This window comes from Prionailurus viverrinus, chromosome B1, assembly GCF_022837055.1.
Source record: "Prionailurus viverrinus isolate Anna chromosome B1, UM_Priviv_1.0, whole genome shotgun sequence".
Lineage (NCBI taxonomy): Eukaryota > Metazoa > Chordata > Mammalia > Carnivora > Felidae > Prionailurus > Prionailurus viverrinus.
In genome coordinates, this window is record NC_062564.1 from 173,251,707 (window position 1) to 173,275,966 (window position 24,260).

At 38.0% G+C, this 24,260-nt stretch overlaps 1 protein-coding gene across 3 annotated transcripts in view; it reads left to right on the forward strand.

Moving 5' to 3' along the window:
- SMIM14 (small integral membrane protein 14) overlaps positions 1-24,260 on the forward strand; it is an 83,926-nt gene that overhangs the window by 47,477 nt on the left and 12,189 nt on the right. For all 3 annotated transcript variants that reach the window (XM_047855803.1, XM_047855801.1, XM_047855802.1), the window contains exon 3: positions 16,441-16,489. In XM_047855803.1, the coding sequence (XP_047711759.1) occupies positions 16,441-16,489 (49 nt within the window). The remainder of the gene's footprint in view (positions 1-16,440; positions 16,490-24,260) is intronic.

Consider the following 24,260-nt stretch of genomic DNA (forward strand, 5'->3'; position numbering starts at 1 on the left):
CTGGGTTATTTGTTTTTCGGGTGTGGAGTTTGGTGAGCTCTTTATAGATTTTGGATACTAGCCCTTTGTCCGATATGTCATTTGCAAATATCTTTTCCCATTCCGTTGGTTGCCTTTTAGTTTTGTTGGTTGTTTCCTTTGCTGTGCAGAAGCTTTTTATCTTCATAAGGTCCCAGTAATTCACTTTTGCTTTTCATTCCCTTGCCTTTGGGGATGTGTCGAGTAAGAGATTGCTACGGCTGAGGTCAGAGAGGTCTTTTCCTGCTTTCTCCTCTAAGGTTTTGATGGTTTCCTGTCTCACATTTAGGTCCTTTATCCATTTTGAGTTTATTTTTGTGAATGGTGTGAGAAAGTGGTCTAGTTTCAACCTTCTGCATGTTGCTGTCCAGTTCTCCCAGCACCATTTGTTAAAGAGGCTGTCTTTTTTCCATTGGATGTTCTTTCCTGCTTTGTCAAAGATGAGTTGGCCATACGTTTGTGGGTCTAGTTCTGGGGTTTCTATTCTATTCCATTGGTCTATGTGTCTTTTTTTGTGCCATGAAGAATAAAATTTTTGAGTATACTATTATATGATTTGAAAAGAAAAGATATTATGTTTAGCTTTCCCATAATTCTTTTTAAAAAATGTTTATTTATTTTGAGAGAGAGAGAGAGCACGGACAAGCAGGTGGAGAAGGGGCGGAGAGGGAGAGAATCCCAAGCAGGCTCGTACTGTCAGCACAGAGCCCCACGTGGGGCATGATCTCATGAATTGTGAGATCATGACCTGAGCCAAAATCAGGAGTGGGACGCTGAACCAAATGAGCCACCCAGGTGCCCCTAGCTCTTCAGTAATCCTAATAAGACTTTCTTTTGTTCTTAATTCTTTGATTTCTAAATTGGTAGATTTTTTTCTCATCAGCATATAAAAAATATATAAAAATAGAAAAAACTTGTATGTCTCCTAAGGCAAAATGGCTACAACAACAATTCAGTGCTTTTTTTACTATTGCCTCATCAGTGCTTATGTAAATTTTGATTGTTTAACTCTTAGGCTATACCAGTATAAAGAATATAAATCTGATTTTCATTCATTTTATTGTCTGTCTATAGTGTGGACTTTAAAAGCAAATGATTATATCTCCGGTTGTATTATAGGAGTGTTTTAAATAATACATTATAAGCTGCATTTACGTCTAAGGTTGATAAGACTGCAGTACAAAGAGTGCCCATTTTGGGGTGCTCATGACACAGCTTTGCTTATTCACTTGGCAGGTGTGCTTCTGGTGACTTAATTACATCATTGAGTTACACACAGGTTCATAACACAGTTGTACTTTGCTAAGTGTGTTTAAGTCTCTATTTGTCTCCACAGTGTTCAGAAACATTAATAAAAGGAGGCATTTTCTGACATTACAATCTATTTCTTTCATAATTAATGCTTTACTCATTAAATACTGGTTGGTAAGACTTCTTTTAAGTGGATAAAAATATATATACAGTGAGTTTCTTTCATTTAAAATCAGTTCTTTTCATCAAGTTATGCTATGTTGCATTACTTGATTTAATATGGAAACATGCTTAGTGATAAGTATGGATTTTTCTTGATATGGTAAAATACTACTACATGTGTAGAAAGATGCCAGCACAAAATTGTAATCTCATTGTAAATCAGTCATTTTTTAAAGTTGTGTGGTATTTTTTTGTGTGTGCCCTTGTGGAGTTAGTATTCTTTAAAAAAAAAAAAAGGCATTTCCTTACAACAACTGTATTTAGTTGTGTTTTTTTGTTTTTTGTTTTTTTTTTAATGACTAATATTTCCTTACAACAATAAAAACAGCCTGCAGGGAGCTTTTTCCATTCCCATTGAAGCCATCTGTAGAATTATTCTGGTTTCACCCTATTCTACTCCCTTGATACCTCCTTCTTTCTCTGTTCTCCTTGACTGGCTGTCTCTTGGCATAAAATTTCTTCTATTAATGATAGGAGTTCCAGAAAGAGAGAACAGATAGATTTAGTAATATGAACTTGGATCATGTTTTGTGTTTTTCCTGCTCTCTGTTGTAACCTAAGATTTGAAATAAGATAATCCCTTTTTTGGTTTGTTGAGCTCTGTATTTCACATCTAAACAGTGTAACTGAAACCTCTAAAATTTTAATTTACTTAAAGTTGTATTTGTATTAGAGTATTGTAAGCATGTGATCTGGGAGATCTTTGGTCAGAGTCCTCATTATAGGCCTGAAGGCCCTGTAAATTGTGGCTAATGTTCACTGTACTTAAATAAGTTACATTAAGATTGATTGGTTTTTTTCCTGGAAGAAAAATGTGTGTGCCTGAAAAATTTCTTGAGAAACCTGTCTACCTAGCAAATATATCTACTGCTAGTATCTTTTTCTATTTATTTAAAAATTTTAATGTTTATTTATTTATTTTTGAGAGAGCATGCATAAGTGTGAAAGAGGGGCAGAGAGAGAGCGGGAGAGAGAATCCAAGTAGGCTCCGCACTGTCAGCTCAACATGGGACTTGATCTCATGAGTCATGAGATAATGACCCAAGCCAAAATCAAGAGTATGACGCTTAACCAACTGAGCCACCCAGGCGCCTCTATTTATTTTAATTTTAATTTTAATTTTAATTTTAATTTTTGTAAAACACTTATTGAAATAATACATGAATATATTCTTTCAAAAAATAATCAGACATTAAAAAAAAAGTCAAAGTAGGAAAGTATATATCCCCAATTTAATAATAGTATTTAGCATCTTCCATGTGGTACAAAGCCTTTTTTAATCATCTGATTAACTTCTGGGTTTTATTTTAGTTAATAAAGGAAATTTTAGTCAATTTCTTACTTTCAAATCTTAATATTTTTTATCAATATCATCCAGGCACTAGAAGACTAGTTAGTCCTTCTGTGGTTAGAGGTATAATTCAGTTTACCAATTAGGAAATGAGGTTATATGGGAATGCCTGGGTGACTCAGTTGGCTAAGCATCCGACTTCAGCTCAGGTCATGATCTCATGGTCTGTGGGTTCAAGTCCCAGGTCGGGTTCTGTGCTGACAGCTCAGAGCCTGGAGCCTGCTTTGGATCCTGCCTCTCCCTTTCTCTCTGCCCCCCTCCCCTGCTTGCATTCTGTCTCTCAAAATGAATAAATGTTGAAAATAATAACAAAAAAAGATAAAATAATGGTTGCATGTCCTTATGGCACACAATTCAAGCAGTATACTGTCAAAAGAGAAAATAAAAATCTCCCTATATTTTCCAATGCTTCATTGCTTCTTTATTGAATGTAAGCTGTTAACATTTGTTTTATATTATTCCAGTTGTATGACCGCATAACAAATTACTGAAAAATTTAGTGGTATAAAACCTTTTATTAAGATGACAAACTCTGTGTCTGGAGTTCATACAGAGCATAGTGGAGATGACATGTGTGTTGCACAATGTCTGGGTTCTTAGCTGTAAGACTCAGAGGCTGGGAGCAGGAAGCATCTGGAGGCTCACTCACTCACTGTCTGGCAGCTGATACTGGTAGACTGAAACCCTACCTAGTACTCCCAGTCTACATATGACGTTTTCATATGGATGCTTGGCTTCCTCACAGTGTGGTGGCTTGCTTCCAAGGTTAAGTATCCATCTCAAGGGAGGATAGGGAAGGGGGAGAACCAGCCAGCAGCTGGATACTTTTTTTTTTTTTTTTTAATTTCCTTAAGTAATCTCTACACCCAACATGGGTCTCTAACTCAACAACCCCAAGATCAAGAGTCACATGCTGTACTGCCTGAGCCAGCCAGGCACCCCAGCAGCTGGATACTTTTTATGACCTGGCCTAAGAAATTGCATACAGCCCTTTGATTATAGCAATCACAAGCCTGCTTAGGTTCAAGAGGAGAGGAAATATATTCCATCCTTTTTTTTTTTCAATTGAGGTGTATTTGACATTATATTAATTTCAGGTATACAACAAAATGATTTGATACTTACATATTACTAAATGATCACCACAGTAAGTCTAGTTAACATCCAACATCATACATAGTTACAAAGAAATTTTTCATCTTGTGATGAGGAATTTTAGGATCTACCCTCTTAGCAACTTTCAAATCTGCAATATAGTGTTGTCAACTATAGTCACCATGTTTTACATTACATCCCCATGGCTTATTTTATAACTATAATTTTGTACCTTTTGACCTCCTTCACCCATTTTGCCCACCCTCTACCACCCATCTTTGGTAACCACCTATCTATTCTCTGTATTTATTAGCTTGGTTTGTTGTTTTAAATTAAATGTATAAGGCAGATTATTGTCTTTCTCTGACTTACTTCACTTAGCTTATGTCCTCAAGGTCCATCTGGATTGCCACAAACGGCAAGATTTCATTCTTTTTATGTCTCTGTGTACACACACACACATACACACACACACACACACACACACACCATCATCTTTATCCATTCATCCAGCAGTGGACACTTAGGTTGTTTTCATATCTTGGCTACTGAAAATAATGCTGCAGTGCACATGGGTGTGCATATATCTTTTCAAATTAGTGTTTTCATTTTCTTCAGATAAATACCCAAAAGTGGAATTGCTGGATCATGTACTGGTAATTCTGGTCTTAATTTTTTTTTTTTTTTTTGAGAAACCTTATACTTTTTTCCATAGTGGCTGCACCAATTTACATTCCCACCAATAGTGCACAAGGGTTTCCTTTTCTCCACATCTTCACTAATGCTTGTTATTTCTTGTCTTGTGCTGCTGTTTATAAGCCACCCTGTCTGTAGTATTGTTTTAGAAAAGTAAACTGAGACATTTGCTAACATGAAAAGATATACAAAGTGTGTTAATCAACTCTTTATGTTATCAGTAAGGCTTTCGGTCTACAGTAGTCTCCTGTAGTCAAAACTTATATATGGATTTTTGACTATGCAGGGGGGTCAATGTCCCTACCACTGTGTTGTTCAGGGATCAACTATTTTACAAATATCAACGTCTGGAATATAGTAACCAGAATGCTAACAAATAGTTATCATCATATGGTGGGATGTTGTCGATTTTGGTCACTGCTCTAAGAACTACTAGAACATTCCTGAGCTACTGAGCTCCATTAGAACGTAGGAAATGTTGTGTTTTGGGTTTTTTGTTTGTTCTTTTAATGGGGCTTTATGTTTATGTTTCTTTCTTATTTTATTTTTTAATGTTTATTTATTTTTGAGAAAGAGAGAGTGCACAAGTGGGACAGGGTTAGAGAAAGGGAGACCTAGAATCAGAAGCAGTCTCCAGGCTCTGAGCTGTCAGCACCAAGTCAGATGTAGGGCTCAAACCCACGAACCCATGAGATCATGACCTGAGCTGAAATCAGACATTTAACTGATTGAGCCACCCAGGTGCCTCTCTTTTCTTTCTTAATAAATGTTTATTCATTTTTGAGAGAGAGAATGTGAGCAGGGGAGGGGCAGAGAGAGGGGGACAGAGGATCTGACGCAGGCTCTGTGTTGACATCGGTGAGCCCAAGGCACAGGGCTCAAACATACCAACCATGAGATCCTGGCCTTAGCTGAAGTTGATGCTCAACCAGCTGAGCCACCCAGGCACCCTTATATTGTTATTTTATGTGTTAGGCTCCCTACTACATCTTTGGATCCATAATATATACTTGCTGTTTTATGACTTTATTTCCCAAGCCGCATATTGGAACACCTGACCTAACACTGATGATTTGTGAGAATACTTTAAAATGGGAACGCCTGTTTTTTTTTTCATCCTCTTTTTTCAATATCTTGCTCTCAAACTGGCAAGGAGTTTAGTTGTTGCAAATAATATACATATAATTCCTCTGAGCAGTTTAGGGAAAAAAAATAGTCTCTTAAAATCTGAAAACCTTAGTTTGACAAAATGCACATGAAAATTACTCCTGGGATGCCTGGTCGCTCAGTCGGTTAAGTGTCTGACTCTTGGTTTTGGCTCAGGTCATGATCTCATGATTCTTGAGTTCGAGCCCCACATCCAGCTCTTTGCTGATTGGGGAGCCTGCTTGAGATTCTCTCTCTCCCTCTCTTTCTGCCCCTTACTTATGCTCTATCTCTCTCAAAATAAGTAAACTTTAACAAAAAATCACTCCTTAAATATTTGTCAAAGAAATGAATATTTTTCTCTATTTTTGTTTTGAGGAAAGCCACAGGAATCTCACTGTTCAGAGACTTTCAAGCGAACCTTACGACCATGAGCTATGTTAGAGGACATTGACCCAACCGTTTAGTTATTACTTTGAAAGTACTTTTTGTTGTTGGTTTTAGAATTTCATTTAAAAAAAAAATAATAGTGATAAATTTGAGCATGCTTATTTACACAGTCAGCCCTGTTTAATATTAAAATGACTTTTTCCCACTTTCCTGCAAATTGCTGTGATCTAAAAACGTTATCCTGTAGACCATGAACTGGGATTTTTATATACATGTTTAATTTTTTATATGTTTAATTATATCATTTAATCCTCATAATGCCTTAAAGTTCATAATGTTAAGCAGTTAGTTAGGCATGAACAAGGTGGGATAAAGCAGATGCTGGCCATACACTCTGAGCCACCCCACCCAGGGTTAACAGCCACACCTTCAGAGCCACTCCAGGGCTAACAGAACAAGAAAGGCCTAGCCACAGAGCTGGCTCAAAAGCCACAAGGGAACTTCCAAGAGCTGAGGATGAACACAAAAGGTGCAAGCTGCCTTAAGATCACAGCAAAAACTCATTAGAAACTCATAAATAGACAATACATAAATAAATAACAGAACGCATCATGGCTGCGTGCATGCACAGAAGCCAAAATGTTATGTAACCATCAGCTGTCAATCAAAGCCAAAATTACATATAGAAAAAGCAAACTTAAAAGGATGCAGTTAGAAAGTCTTGGGGCCATTGCCACTCTTGCTCTGGCAGTGGCCCACTTTCTCTCTTGAAAATATAGTATACTTACCTACTCAGTAAACTCTATCTCCCCATTCTGGTCTTGGGTCTCCAACTCTGGGTGCATCTGGGACAAGATGCACCTTGGTATCTGGTCAACCGAGTGACCCAATAACATTAATAGGTCATATATATGTCTTTTATAGTTTGAAACTTTATGGAAAGTAACAGATAAAGAATTTGAACCCATATACCTCTGATTTTAAAGCTTCTCTTTTTAACCACTGTTCTGTTTACCAGTACACAGGCTGCTACTGTCCATGGGAAAGAACATGACTTCCAATATATGTGAAGTTCTTGAGCAGACATAAACAAAATAGCAACAAGTTCTAGTTCAGGTATTGTCTTAACTCGGGTGGCTAAAGCAAAATACCACGGATAGGTGGCTTAAACATCAAACATTTATTTCTCCCAATTCTGGAGTCTGGAAAGTCCAAGATCAAGTACAGGTAGACTTGGTGTCTGGTGATGGTTTTCTACTTGGTTTGTGGACAGCTGCCTTCTTGCTGTATCTTCAACATGGTACAGAGGGAATAAGGACTCTAGTCTCTTCTTAATATAAAGGCACTAATCCCATCGTGGGGGCTTTCCCCTTATGACCTCATTTAAATCTATTTACCTCCCAAAGGCCCCGCTTCCAAAAACCATCACACTGGGGATTTAGGGCTTCAACAAGTGAAGTTGGGACACATTCAGTGTATAGTAGGTACATTTTGGTAACTCCAGAGAGAGACTTTCTTTTCTTTATAATTCTTTTCAGTGAATTTCTCCAAAGTAAGTTTTCTCAAAAAGATCCATTTATCTGCTTTTGTCATTAGAATTGTCTCTTTGAGAAGATGTGGTATAGTATTACTTGGCAATCAAAAAGAATGAAATCTTGCCATTTGCAACTATGTGGATGGAACTTGAGGGTATTATGCTAAGTGAAATTAGTCAGAAAGACAAAAATCATATGACTTCACTCATATGAGGACTTTAAGAGACAAAACAGATGAACATAAGGGAAGGGAAACAAAAATAATACAAAAACAGGGAGGGGGACAAAACAGAAGAGACTCATAAATATGGAGAAGAAACTGAGGGTTACTGGAGGGCAGACGGGCTAAATGGGTAAGGGGCACTAAGGAATCTACTCCTGAAATCATTGTTGCACTGTCTGCTAATTTGGATGTAAATTTTTTTTTAATTTTTAAAAAAGGGGGATTAAAAAAAAAAAAAAGAATTTTCTCTTTGATCTGCATTTTTCCCAGAGACCTCTGACAGCCAAGGGTTTCTGTTAGGCTTCCTGGGTATCATAACAGACTATTTTATATTCATCAGTTTCCCTAATGTGAAATCTCTTGGCCAGGTCTCTTTTATTCTTTCAGTCTTTTTAAATCTGTATTTTCTGCCTTTTTCCCTAATGAGTAAACACATTTATTATACTCATGTTATGCTGTCTCTGTGATTTTGAAGCAGGCTAACTTCAAAAACTTTCCATGATCATCCTGGTTAGATGGAGAGATTTAAATCTACTTTTAGTTATTTTCTGGGATCCCAGGATCAGTGTTAACATGAAATTTACCTGGACAACAATTGTTGGCTGTAGATAGTCCACATGTGGTTCTTCTCCTTGCCTCCACCGTAATACAGAAAATATTTGAAGTTTATGACTCCATCCTGTAGATCCTGTCATTTGTTTCCTTCACATATTATCCTTGGTTTTCTTCTAATTATATTTGTTTTCGCAAATAGTTTCCTATTGGAATAGCCAAAATTAGCATCAATAGTACCACTGTATTCTCCAAATAAGTCAAGAGAAAACGAAGATGTAAATTAGGCCTTTGTTTAAACAGTTCCATCAAAACAGTGAGATTCTCTTGTATTTAAATGCATGGCTTTTTTAAAGTGTGTATTTATTTATTTTGAGGAAGGAAGAGAAAGAAAGTGTGTGCCTGTACATGAACACGGAAGGCGCAGAGAAGAGAGGAGAGAGAGAATCCCAAATAGGCTGCATGCTGTCAGCATGGAGCCCGACTTGGGTCTTGATCTCACCACTGTGAGATCATGACTTGATCCGAAACCAAGAGCCAGATGCTTAACCACCTGGGGCCACCCAGGTGCCCTTAAATAGTGGTTTTTTAATTCTTTAAAGACTGTAATTTACTCATCATAGGTGTTTGAATCTGAATACTGAAAATATATTCCAAAACACTGGTTTGGAAAAAACACGTAGTCCTGATCATGATACTTTGGCACCTCATCATTATTCAGAGCCTGCAGCATTGCCTGTTTGTGAACGTGAAGAATATAGCCAGGAACTCAAAGAAGACCTGCCAGAAGAGCAGAGTCCAACCACAGCTCTTGGTGGAATGTCCCAAATATTCACTGCAGCTTGGACTAGAGTTGAAGTGCTGCACTCAGCCAGGCTTCCAATGAATAAATTCTTCTCATTCTTGGTTGGGGGGAGGGGAGGGGCGGGGCACTCAGTTTTAATTTTCTTAAAGCTGAAGGAGCTCCTGTCTGCTTAGCATGAGCCAAAGGATTTATCATTTCCTGTTGAAAATCATTTGACTCCCACTCTTCTGGCTGCCCTTACCTAGAAAAAACCACTTATAATGAACCAACACAGCTTCCACACTAAACTGACATAATTTCTCTTTTTACCAATTATATGTGAATTAGTTAATTTTCTAGAAACTTATATAGCAGGACAAATTGTACATTACCATTTTTTATCATAGTCCCAAAGGGAAGCCTACTCTTTCTTCCCCTGGCACTTAAAGGAAGAGCTCTCTCTCTCTCTCTCTCTTCTTAATGTTTGTTTATTTTTGAGAGAGAGAAAGAGAAAGAGAGCATGAGTGGGAAAGGAGCAGGAAGAGAGGGAGGCACAGAATCTGAAGCAGGCTCCAGATGTCAGCACAAAGCCCTACGTGGGGCTCGAACCCATGAACCATAAGATCATGACCTGAGCTGAAGTCGGATGCTTAACTGACTGACCCACCCTGGTGCCCCTCCCTCCGTCCCTCCCTCTCTCTCTCTCTCTCTCTCTCTCTCTCTGTCTCTCTCTGTCTGTCTCTCTCTTTAAAGTGATCTCTGTGCCCAAGGTGGGGTTCTAACTCAGGATCAAGAGACACATGCTCATCAATTAAGCCAGCCAGGTATCCCAAGAGAGCTCTCTTTCAGTGTAGAAGGAAAACATTGGCTATGTTGGTCTTAGAGCTACTTAATAACTACACATATGGTTATTTTCACTTTAGTCAGATTTTGCTTCAGTTCAATTATACAGTACATCAACTCATGGGAGTATTTTGTAACAATTCAGAATTGTGCTTGAGAGAATGTAATGATATGTTGTTAACTATAAAATTATGATACAAAATTTTGTACATTGTAAAGTAGAATGGAATTGTGTTAAGGATTTAGATTTTGGAGTTAGTACTGGATAATCAAGTTAGCTAACCTCTCCCAAACTCAAGTTTCATCCATCAGTAAAGTAGCAGTAATAGAACCTGTCTCCAGCTCTTGGTTGAGAATTAAATAACAAGTTAAAGTTCTTACTACAGTACCTACCACATACAAGTTTCCAGTGTTTGTGATTATAATAAATTATTTAAGTTATAATAAGTCACTTTTTAAAGTAATACAATTTTAAAAGTAATATAATTTTTATTTAAATATGTCCCAAATATTATAAAATGAGAAAGTACTGCCAATTCCACAATGATAAACCATATGGGTATCTGTTATATATTGCTATGTCTCAGAATTGGAGGCAGTCAGACAAATGACATCAGTAGCATACTGTGATGATTTGAGCATACAGAGAGAGCATTTGGTCCTGGGGTTAAATACAACAGCTAAGTAACATGGCTCTTATGCCCCAGCCACAAGTGACTTTGTGGTTCTTCATCACTATCTCACAGGAGCCTGTTCACCTAAGGCCCTTTCCTAGTTGTTTATTCTGCCTGGAATGCTCAATCCCTTGATCTTTACTGTCCCGTAGATAGCCCCTTAAGTGTTATTGCCTCTCTCTGCCTGATTTAGATATAATGCCATCCTGCTTTTGTTCTCTGCATGGCTCTCTGAAATTTTTTATAATATATATATTTTTAATTTTTTTATTTATTTATTTTTTATATATATTATTTATTTTTGAGAGAGAGACAGAGTGCAAGTGGGGGAGGGGCAGAGAGAGAGGGAGACACAGAATTTGAAGCAGGCTCCAGGCTCTGAGCTGTCAGTGCAGAGCCTGACATGGGGCTCGAAGCCACCAACTGTGAGATCATGACCTGAGATGAAGTCGGATGCTTAACCGACTGAGCCACCCAGGCGCCCCATAATATATTTGTTAATCGTCTGATTTCCCCCCACAAGACTGGATGATCCATAAAAGTAGAAACTTTGTCTTTTTCATACTATATCCTCAGTACCTAGATCTGTACTTGGTACATAGTAGGCATTTAATAAGTATATTGAATGAATAAGTGAACAAATGATTGTTGCATTATTATTATTATATAGATGTAATTCATGAGCATCTCACATTTCTACATGAACATTTTAAAAACATGTTTGTCGGGGCACCTGGGTGGCGCAGTCGGTTAAGCGTCCGACTTCAGCCAGGTCACGATCTCGCGGTCCGTGAGTTCGAGCCCCGCGTCGGGCTCTGGGCTGATGGCTCGGAGCCTGGAGCCTGTTTCCGATTCTGTGTCTCCCTCTCTCTCTGCCCCTCCCCCGTTCATGCTCTGTCTCTCTCTGTCCCAAAAATAAATAAACGTTGAAAAAAAAAATTAAAAAAAAAAAAAACATGTTTGTTTATTTTTGAGAAAGAGTGTGGGGGAGGGGCAGAGAGAGAGAGGAAGAGAGAGAATCCTAAGCAGGCTCTGTCCTGTCAGCACAGAGCCTGACATGGGACTCAGTCTCACAAACCGTGAGATCTTGACCTGAACTGAAATCAAAAGTTGGATGCTTAACCTACTGAGCCACGCAGGTGCCCTCTAAATGAACATTCTTATACGGCTACAGAGAAATAATTGTTTTTTCTCTTATTCCATGTGTGTTTCCTAGTAAGTTCAATGATTTAAGAGCACAATAGTAAATATTTTAGGCTCAATGACTCTATAATTATAACCTCAGCTGTTGTAGTGAAAGCAGCCATAGACAATATATAAATGAATGCGTGTGGCTGTGTTTCAGTTAAACTGCAAGCATACCTCATTTTATTGCACTTTCTTGCACTTCATACATACTGCATTTTCTACAAATTGAGGGTTTGTAGCAACCCTGCATTGATCGAAGTCTTACCAGTACCATTTTTCTATCAGCATTTGCTTGCTTCATGTCTCTGTGTCGCATTTTGGCAATTCTTGCAATATTTCAAGCTTTATCATTATTATTTATTATGGTGATCTGTGATGAGTGGTCTTTGATATTACTGTTGTAATTGGTTTGGGGGTACCATGAACTTCATCCATATAGTATGGCGAACTTAATCCATAAATGTTGTATGTGTTCTGACTGTTCCACTGGCTGGCTATCTATCCCGCCCCGCCCCCCATCTCTCTCCCTGTCCTCAGTACTCCTTATTCCCTGAGACATAAAATCATTAAAATTGGGTCAGTAATAGCCCTGTGATGGCCTCTTAAGTGTTCAAGTGAAAGGAAGAGTCCCACATCTCTTACTTTAAATCAAAAACTATTAATGATTAAGCTCAGTGAGAAAGGCATGTCAAAAACCAAGATAGACTGAAAGCTAGGTCTCTTGGGCCAGTTAGGCAAGCTGTGAATGCAAAGGAAAAATTCTTGAAAGAAAATTAAAATTTCTACTCCAGTGAACACATGAATGATAAGAAAGCAAAACAGCCTTACTGCTGATAATGGAAAAAGTTTGAGTGGTCTGGATAGGAGACCAAACCAGCTACCACCTTCCCTTAAGCAAAAGCCTAATCCAGAGCAAGAAGATCCTAACTCTCTTCAATTCCATGAAGGCTGAGAGAGGTGAGGAAGCTACAGAAGAAAGGTTTGAAGCTAACAAGAGGTTGATTCATGAGTTTTAAGGAAAGAGGTTATTTCTATAACAAAGTGCAAGGTGAAGTGGCAAGTGCTGATTTGGATGCTGCAGCAAGTTACCCAGAAGATCTAACTGAGATAGTTCATTAAGGTAACTACACTGAACAGTAGATTTTCAGTGTAGATGAAACAGCCTTCTATTGGAAGAAGATACCATTTAGGACTTTCATAGCCAGAGAAGTCAATGCCTGGCTTCAAGGGACACGTTGACTGTCTCATTCGAGGCTAATGCAGGGACTGACTTTAAGTTGCAGCCAGTGCTCATGCTCATTTACTGTTCCCCAAATCCTAGGACTCTTAAGAATTATGCTAAATCTATTCTGCTGGTGCTCTGTTGGAACAACAAAGCTTCCATGACATCACGTCTGCAACATGGTTTACTGAATATTTTAAACCCACCACTAAAACCTATTGCTCAGGAAAGAAGATTCCTTTCAAAATATTACTGCTCATTGACGGTGGACCTGGTCACTCAAGAGCTGTGATGGTGATGAATGTTGTTTTCATGCCTGCTACAACATCTATTCTGCATCCCCGTGGATCAAGGAATCATTTTAACGTTCCAGTCTTATTACTTAAATACATTTCATCAGGCTAGAACTGCCTCGGGTAGTGATTCTTCTGATGGATCTGGGCAAAGTGAATTGAATGTGTTCTCTATATCCATGAGCTCTGCTTGTTTTTTGTTTTTAGATTCCACATATAAGTGAGATCATACGCTATTTTTCTTTTTCTTCTTTTTTTTAAGTTTATTTATTTTGAGAGAGAGAGAGAGCGCGCGCGTGCATGCATGCAGGTGGTCGGGGGTGAGGAGGGCAGAGAGAAAGAGGGAGAGAGAGAATCCCAAGCAGGCTCCACACTGTCAGCACAGAGCCCTGTCAGCAGGGGCTCGATCTCGTGAACCATAAGATCACTATCTGAGCCGAAATCAAGAGTCAGACACTTAACTGCTTAACTAACTGAGCCACCCAGGTGCCCCTTTATCTTTTTCTTTGTGACTTCTTTCACTTAGCACAATTCCCTCTGGGTCCATCCCTGTTGTTGCAAATGGCAAGATTTCATTTTTTTTAGTGGCTGAATAATATTTCATTGTATATATATTTGCAACATTGTCCTTATCCATTCATCCATTCCTGGGCATCTAGATTGCTTCCATGTCTTGGCTATTGTAAATAAGGCTGCAGTGAAATAGGGGGGGGGGGGGGCGGTGCATATATTTTCAAATAAGTGTTTTCATTTTCTGTGGATAAATACCCAGAAGTGTAATTGCTGAATCATATGGTGATTCTATTTTTAATTTTTTGAGGAACTTTCATACTGTTTTCCATAGTGGCTGCACCAATTTACATTCCTACCAATAATGCCCAAGAGTTCCCTTTTCTCAACATCCTCACCAATACTTGTTGTTTTTGTCTTTTTGATAATAGCCATAGAATGTATAATTTTTTTTTTAATTTTTTTTTTCAACGTTTATTTATTTTTGGGACAGAGAGAGACAGAGCATGAACGGGGGAGGGGCAGAGAGAGAAGGAGACACAGAATCGGAAACAGGCTCCAGGTTCTGAGCCATCAGCCCAGAGCCTGACGCGGGGCTCGAACTCACGGACTGCAAGATCGTGACCTGGCTGAAGTCGGACGCTTAACCGACTGCGCCACCCAGGCGCCCCGAATGTATAATTTTTAAAGAGGTTTTTGATAGATTCCTTTCTTATTTAGGGTTAAGATCTGTCTTCCCATTTTAATTCAAGTAGGACTGCTTTTAGAGGTATATACCAAAGCACGCCTGATCGTCTTAGAGAACAGTTTATAAAACGATTTGTTTAGTTGTTAATTCCAATAATTGTTTAGATGAGGTCCTAATTGGTATGGCACAGTAGTAATAATAGCTAACGTTCCTTGGTTTCTTACTACAGTTCACTTGCATTATCTATTTTAATCCTCACTAGTACTCAAATATAGGTAATATTATCCCCATTTTACCAGGTGGGGAAACTAAAGTTTAGAAGTGTTAAAGACCTTGACCAAGGTCTTTGAAACTCTAGAAGTTTGCAGATCCAGACTTTAAATCCAGGTCTTTTCTGCAGAGCTCTCATACTCAACCAGCTAAGCACACCTGCTCTGTTGTTTTCCCAAGCAATTGCAAGTCATGAGTTACTGCTTTAATGGAGAGAGGGTGTCATTATAAAGTAACAAGGCTGAATTAAAAAGTTGCATGCTCCTCATTCTCTTTTACTATATGGCCATCTCTATTTTAAGATTTATCATGTCATTTCTAAACATCATAAAATTTCTCAGCATAGGGTGGACATTCATAAAAGGATGATGTATATTTATTGATAGTTTTTTCTTTTAAATTTTCTTTTTAAAAAAAAAAGAGGTTAGAAAGGGAGAGAGCCAAAGCATAAGAGACTGTTAAAAACTGAGAACAAACTGAGGGTTGATGGGGGGTGGGAGGGAGGAGAGGGTGGGTGATGGGTATTGAGGAGGGCACCTTTTGGGATGAGCACTGGGTGTTGTATGGAAACCAATTTGTCAATAAATTTCAGGAAAAAAAAAAAAATTTTCTTTTTAAAAATAATAATCACATGGTCCCAAAATTGTGTAAAAAGATAAATATTGAAAACTTTAGTTTTCATCTCTGTCAGAGTCTACTCCTCCATTCCACCCCCAACCCCTGTGGTATCCGTTTTTATTAGTTCCTTATAGCCATGGTTTATGCAGATCTAAGCAAAAAAGGGAAAGTATTTGTTCTTCCCTTTCAAAGATGCATTTTCTCAGGGGCGCCTGGGTGGCGCAGTCGGTTAAGCGTCCGGCTTCAGCCAGGTCACAATCTCGCGGTCCGGGAGTTCGAGCCCCGCGTCGGGCTCTGGGCTGATGGCTCGGAGCCTGGAGCCTGTTTCAGATTCTGTGTCTCCCTCTCTCTCTGCCCCTCCCCCATTCATGCTCTGTCTCTCTCTGTCCCAAAAATAAATAAACGTTGAAAAAAAAAATTTTTAAAAAAAGATGCATTTTCTACAAATAGAATCTTTTTTTTTTTTCTCTGCTTCGAATTTTCCATGAGAAAAAAATCTCATTAACAAAGTTTACTCTCTTTCTAGTAGTCTTCCTCTACAGTTTAGCGTTCTTCTTTGGGAAGTTTAATAATGTGAAGCAGTTTAGGTAGGTCACAGGTGATTTTTTTTTTAATTCCTTAATATAAATGGGTGAATTGTGCTAGATCACAGTGTATTTGAAAATTATTTTGACTAGAAAAAAATCCCCCAAAGCTCGACTGCTCCTCAGTGTAGTCTATGTTTGTATCTGATTCTGAAGGTACAATATATCTACTGCGGTAGCATTTGTTTAAAAATAAAAAAAAAAAAAGATCTTTCTAATACAGATTATCCACTTTTGGTTAAATCCAATGGCTAACTTTAACTTTCCTTTCTTCTTATTCATTGTAGTTGAGGCAGTCCCAGTCCTACTGCACAGACACAGAATGTCTTCAAGAATGTAAGTAACGATGGCACAGGAGGGGCCTTGCATTGGGGCAGAATTAGAGGACAGATGACTGTGAATGTTGGAAATTGTATTTATGGTTTGTTGTTCAAGGAAATGGTTCTCAGTAATGTATTTCCTACTTAAATATTTCATTTTTTGACTTAAATATTTTTTTCTTCCTCAAAAACAAATTTTCATTGAAGAAAATTTTTAAATCATAGATAAGGAAAAACTTGCAGAATACTAAAAGATAACCATTATTGACAACTTGCTGTAAAACCTTTCAGACCTTTTTCTTGGCAAATATATGTGTAACGTGCACTTCTGGCTGGTCACACTGGAACAGCAAGGCTGCTAGTGCAAACCCCTCACCCTTTCTCTACCATGTCTTTTTTGCATCCATTGGCAGCTTTGGGAACTTTTGAATGGGGAGAGGAGCCCATTCTTTCCCAGGGTGTGGAGGCTTTGGGGCTTTGGCTCTGACATTAGCATTCTCTAGGGAGCAAAGGCAGTTGGGAAGTTTCTCAATATGGCTTTATGGGCAGTGGTGATGGTAAAGTGAGAATCAGAAGAGAAAGATGGATCCTGCATTGTGAATATAGCTGATAGACTTGTTGGCTATTAGGTGAAGCACCTTTTTTACAAGACACAAATAACTTGAGGGGTTCTAATACCTAACATTCAAGCCAATTCTGTCTTAGCCATAATGATTTGACTGTAAGAATGGAAGTATGACATTAATAGGAAGGTGAAACCTGACACAATTAATTTCAGATACATTTGTGAAAATGGGATCACTTTGTGTGTATTGTTTTTCACCACTGTATTATAAACATATTAGTGTATATTTATCTTAAAAATAGTTACTGACTAAATAATAATACATTTTGGGAATACATCAGTGTTTAAGTGATTTCCTTTTATTGGAATCTTAGCCTGCTGATGTATTTTTTGCTATTATAAATAATAGTTGAACAGATATCCTTTATATGCATATTTTTAATTAAATTATTTTTTACCTTAAAATTTTATTTTTCATTTTACAGAGAGAGCTTACAAGTTTGGGAGGGGGTTGAAGGGGGGAGAGAGAGACAGAGAGAGACAGAGAGAGACAGAGACAGAGAGACACGGAGGGAGGGAGGGAGGGAATGAATCTCAAGCAGGCTCCACACTGTCAGCACAGAGCCCAACAGAGGGCTTGATCCCATGACCCTGGGATCCTGACCTGAGCTGAAATCAAGAGTCAGACCCTCAACTGGATCAGCCACCCATGTGCCTCTGTTTTTTACCTTTTCCCTCTACTTCACCCATTTCTCCCACTCCTCAGCCCCCACCTCTGACAACCACCAATTGGATCTTTGTGTCTATGAGCTTATTTTGTTTTGTTAGATTTTACATATAAGTGAGATAATACAGTATTCATCTTTCTCTGTTTCCCTTATTTCACTTCCATCCATGTTGTCACAAATGGCAAGATTTCATTGTTTCTTATGGCTAAATAATATCCTATTGTGTGTGTGTATATATATACACACCATAAGTTCTTTATCCGTTCATTGTGGATGGACAATCAGATTGTTTCCATACCTTGGCTATTGTAAATAGTGCTGCATTGAACATGGGAGTGCATATATCTTTCTGAATTAATGTTTTTGTTTTCTTTGGAGTAAACCCAGAGGTGGAGTTGCTGGGTCATATAATGGTAGTTCTTGTTTAAATTTTTTGAAGAACCTACATACTGTCTTCCATAGTGGCTATACCAATTTACATTCTGATCAACAGTGCACAGGGTTCTTTTTTCTCTACGTCCTCACCAACACTAGTTATTTCTTACCTTTTTGGTAATAGGCTTTCTAACAGGTATGAGATGATATCTCATTGTGGTTTTGTTTGCAGTGTCCTGATGTTAGGTGACTTTAACCTGTTTGCCATCTGTGTCTTCTTTGGGAAAATGTCTATTCAGATCTTCTGATAACTTAAAAAAAATTTTTTTTAATGTTTATTTTTGAGAGAGAGGGAAACAGAGTGCAAGCAGAGAGAGGGAGGGAGACACAGAATCTGAAGCAGGCTCCAGGCTCTGAGCTGTCAGAGCCCTGACGTGGGGCTCAAATCACAAACCATGAGATTATGACCTGAGCTGAAGTCACCCCAAATACTTTAGCTTTGTAATAGAATTTGAAATCAGGGATTGTGATGCCTTCAACTTTTTTCTTTTCTCAAGATTGCTTTGGGGTCTTTTGTGGTTCTATACAAAGTTTAGGATTGTTTGTTATATTTCTGTGAAATATGCCTTTGGAATTTTGATAGGAATTGAATTGAATATGTAATTGCTTTGAGTAGTATGGACATTTTAACAATTATTACAGTGTGTGGGCATGGAGTATCTTTTTATTTGTGTCTTCAATTTCTTTCATTTCAACACACAGCTCTTTCACCTCCTTGGTTAAATTTATTCCTAGGTGTTTTTTGATGCAATTATAAATGGGACTGTGTTCTTAATTTCTCTTTTTGCTAGCTTGTTATTAGTGTATAGAAACACAACAGGTTTTTGTGTTGATTTTATATGTTGCAATATTAGTGAATTTGTTTATTTTAACATCTTTTTGATGGAGTCTTTAGGGTTTTCTATACATAATGTCATCAGCTAATAGTGACACTTTTACTTCATTTTAAATTTGGTTGCCTTTTATTTCTTTTTCTTGCCTAATTGCTCTGGCTAGGATTTCTAATACTGTGTTGGATAAAAGTGGCCAGAGTGAACATCCTTGTTGTGTTCCTGGTTTTAGAGGAAAAGTTTTTCGGTTTCACAGTTAAATATGGTGTTAGCTTTGGGCTTTATTATGTTGAGGTACATTTTCACCTTGTTGAGAGTTTTTGTAATAAATGGATGTTTAATTTTGTCTAATGCATTTCCTGCATCTATTGAGATGATCATATGACTTTTATCCTTAATTTTGTTAATGTAATATATATCACATTGACTGATTTGTGATCCTTAGAATAAATCCCGCTTGATCATGATGTATGATCTTTTTAAAGTATTGTTGAATTCTATTTGCTAATGTTTTGAGGATTTTTACATCTGTGTGAATAAGGAACATTAGCCTGTACCTTTTTTTCTTGTGGTATCCTTGTTGGTTTTGGTACTAGGGTAATGTTGGCTTCATAAAATGAGTTTAGTAGAATTATCTCCTCTTCTGTTTTTGGATGAGTTTGAAAAGGATTAGTGTTAATTCTTTTTTAAATGTTTGGTAGAATTCACCAGTGAAGCTGTTTGGTCCTGGACTTTTGTTTGTTGGGAGGGTTTTGATTACTGATTCAGTCTCCTTACTAGTAATCAGTCTGCTCAGATTTTCTGTTTTATCATGATGCAGTCTTGGTAGGCTGTATGTTTCTAGGAGGTTATTCATTTCTTCTAGGTTGTCCAGTTTGTTGGTGTATGATTATTCATACTAATGTTATGATCCTTTATATTTTTATAGTATCAGTTGTAACATCTCTTTCATATCTGATTTTAGTTGAGTCCTTTCTCTCTTTTTTTGGTTAGTCTGACTAAAGGTTTATCAATTTTGTTTATCTTTTCAGAGAATTAGCTCTTAGTTTTATCAATCTTTTCTAGTATCTTTTTAATTTCTTTATCATTGATTTCTACTCTAATCTTTGTTATTCCCTTACATCTACTAACTATGGGCTCTATTCTGGTTTTTTTTTCTACTTTTTGAGGTATAAAGTTAGATCGTTTGAGACTTTTCTTATTGCTTGAAGTAGGCATTTATCACTGTGAACTTCTCTCTTAGAACTGCTTTTGCTCGTGGTGTGCCTGGGTTGCTCAGTCAGTTAAGCATCCAACTTTGGCTCAGGTCATGATCTCATGGTCTGTGAGTTTGAGCCCCATGTTAGGCTCTGTACTAACAGCTCAGAGTCTGGAGCCTGTTTTGGATTCTGTGTCCCTCTCTTTCTCTGCCCCTCCCCCACTCACACTGTCTCACTCTAAAAAATAAATAAAACATAAAAATAATAATAATAAATGAACTGCTTTTGCTGCATCCCCAAAATTTTAGTGTTATAATTGAATTTTTGTTTGTTTCAGGATATTTTTGATTGTATAAAATTTTTCTGGGGTGCCTGGCTGGTTCAGTTGGTAGAGCATGCAACTCTTAATCACAGGGTTCTGAGTTCAAGCCCCATATTCAGTGTGGAGCCTAGTTTTATATTGCTGTGGTTGGAAAAGATGCTTGATATGATTTCAGTCCTCTTAAATTTATTAAGACTTACTTGTGGTCAACATATGATCTATTCTAGAGAATGTTTTCTGTGCACTTGAGAAGAATGTATATTCTGTTGCTTTTGGAGGGAATGTTCTATATATACAGTTAAGTCCATCTGATCTGACATGTCATTTAAGGCTGATGTTTCCCTATTGATTTTCTGTCTGGATGATCTATCCATTGGCGTAAGTGAGGTATTAAAGTTCCCTGCTATTATTGTATTGCTGTCTATTTCTCCATTGAGGTCTGTTAATATTTGCTTTATATATTTTGGTGCTCCTATAAATATTTACAACTATTGTATCCTTTTACTGGATTGACCCCTTCATCATTATATAATGCCCTTATTTGTCTCTTATTATGTAGTCTTTGTTTTAAAATTGATTTTGTCTGGGCACCTGGGTGGCTCAGTCAGTTCAGTGTCCAACTCTTGATTTCGGCTCAGGTCATGATCTCATAGTTCATGGGATCAAGCCCCTCATCAGTCTCTGTGCTGACAGTGTGGAACCTGCTTGGGATTCTCTCTCTCATCTATCTCTCTGTCCCTTCCCTGCTCATGCTCTCTCTCTAAATAAATAAATAAAAAACATTCAAAAATAAATAAAATTGATTTTGTTGGATATATGTATTAGCTACCCCAGCTTTCTTTTGGTTTCTTTTTTTTTTTTAATGTTTATTCATTTTTCAGAGAGAGACAGAGAGCATGAGCAGGTAAGGGGCAGAGAGAGAGAGGGGGAGACACAGAACTTGAAGCAGGCTCCAGGCTGTGAGGTGTCAGCACAGAGCCTGACATGGGGCTCAAACCCACGAACCATGAGATCATGACCTGAGCCAAAGTTGGATGCTTAACTGACTGAGCCAGCCAGGCACCCCTCTTTTTTTTTTTTTTTAAACATTTATTTCTTTATTTTTGAGAGAGAGAGTGAGCACAAGTGGGGGAGGGGCAGAGAGAGCGGGGGCAGGGTGGCAGGGGGACACAGAATCTGAAGCAGGCTCCAGACCCCTCTAATGCGGGGCTTGAACCCATGCACCACAAGATCATGACCTGAGCCTAAGTCAGACACTTAACTGGCTGAACCACCTAGGCACCCTCTTTTGGTTTCTATTGCATGGAATATCTTTTACCATGCCTTTACTTTCAGTCTCTGTATGTCATTACATCTAAAGTGAGTCTCTTATAGGCAGCATATACATGGGTCTTGTTTTTTGGTTTGGTTTTGTTCTTGGTGTTTTATTTTTATTTTGAGAGGGGGTGGGGAGAGGGGTAGAGACAGAGGGAGACAGAATCTGAAGCAGTCTCCAGCTCTGAGCTGTCAGCACAGAGCCAGACACAGGGCTCAGCCACGGGATCATGACCTGAGCCGAAGTAGGACACTTAACTGAGCCATCCAGGCACCCTGGGTCTTGTTTTTTTAATCCATTCAGACACTCTATGTCTTTTTTTTTTTTTTTTTTTTTTTTTTTAAATAAGCTCTATTCCCAACGTGGTGTTTGAACTCACAACCCTGAGATCAAGAGTCATATGCTCTACCGACTGAGCCAGCCAGGTGCCCCACCACTCTGTCTTTTGATTAGAATTTAGTTCATTTACAGTTAAAGTACTGGACTCCTGGCTGGTTCAGTCATTAAGCATCTGACTTTAGCTCAGGTCATGATCTCACAGTTCGTGAGTTTGAGTCCCTCTTCAGGTGAGCTCAAGCCCCGCTTTCGGTAAGCCCCTCTTCTCTCTCTCCATCTCTCTCTGCCCTCTCACGTGTGCCCTCCCTCTTAAAAAAGAAAAAAACAAATACAGTTTAAGTAATTAATGATAGGCATATACTTGTTCCCATAGCGTTCATTGTTTTCTGGCTGTTTTTGTAGTTCTTTTCTGTTCTTTTCTTGCTATCTTCCTTTCTGGTTTGATGACTTTCTTTAGTGTTATGCTTATATTTTTTTATCTTTTGTGTGTTTACTGTAAGTTTTTGTTTGGGGGTTTACATATAACAACTAATAGCCATCTGTTTTAAGTCAATAACTTAAGTTTGATTCCATTCTCTTTTTTTAAACTTCTTTTTTAAGTTTATTTAGTTATTTTGGGAGAGAGAGGGAGTGTGCAAGCAGAGGAAGGGCAGAGAGAGAGGGAGAGAGAATCCTAAGTCTGCAAGGAGCCGGACTCAATCCCACAAACTGTGAGATCATGTCCTGAGCCAAAATCGAGAGTCGGATACTTAACTGACTGAGCCACCCAGGTGCCCCAAGTTTGATCCCATTCTAAATCTCAACATTCTAACTTCCCTTGCTACATTTTATGTACATTTTAAGATTTTTGACATGTTACTAAATTGCATTTATTAATAGGCTCTGTGCTTATACATACCATCCCGAAGCTGAGCTCCACTTTATTTTGTAATGAAGCTAAAACATAGTAAGGTACTATTTTAAAGGCACTTGTTATTACATTATTAATTATTGTTACTATTATGTGAACTGGGTGTCCCATTAAATTCTGTAAATATAACAGCTTAGAGAAATAGGAGCTATTACAGTGCTTAGCCCAAAGTAGAAATTTTGTCAGAACATTTTCCATTGGTGCATCAGGGTAGTAATTATATGCTTCTGGACAAGAAGGTAACAGTAATGTGTAGACGTTGTGTTAGGTTGTTGGGGTGATGTGTGGTGTTTCCCCCACTCCAGATTTCTTTATGTTGCTTTTTCAGTAGCATTCATTAATCTGCAGTGTGCTTTCTGATAAGCAGCTCAAAATTTTCCTCCAGCAGGTAAAGCTAAAACCTGTTCTTCTAGTTGAAAATAATCTTATTGAACTTCTTATGGAAAAACAAGTATTTATTACATTTGTGGTATCTGTGATCCTAGAGCCCAACCCCACCTGTAAACCAAATATACTCTTACTTCTTTGAATGAAATGTCATTTCTTTAATCTAAACATAAAGACAAAACTCTAGAGCTTAAATATTAATTTAGTTATATTGGCCAGTTTTTCTTCCCTGGTTCTTTTAGTGTTTGGTGGAAATCCTTTCTGAAAGTCATGTTTTTAAATGGTTTGTGCAGTTGTTTCCTGTAGGTGTTAGAATTACTTTTCTTTGTATTCTAAATTTTCTCCAGTGAATTTATGCTGTGTTCATAAAATATATTTTAATCTGGAGTTCCTACTGTCCCCTACTTAGGTTCAGTAATTTGCTAGAATGGCCCACAGAACTCAGGAAAACAGTTTATTTACATTACCGGTGTATTATAAAGGGTACAACTCAAGAACAGCCAAATAGAAAGGGTGCACAGGGCAAGATATGTGGTGGAAGGGTGCAGAGTTTCCCTGTTTTCTCTGAGTGTGCCACTTTCCCAGCACCTCCATGTATTCACCAATCAGGAAGCTCTCTGAACCCCTTTGTTTAGAGTTTTTATGGAGATTCTATTCTGTAGGCAGGAATGATAAAATCATTGGCCATTGGTGAGTAAGTTGATCTCCAGCCACTTTCCTGCCTGGAGGTTAGGTAGTAGAGCTGAAAGTTCCAGCTCTC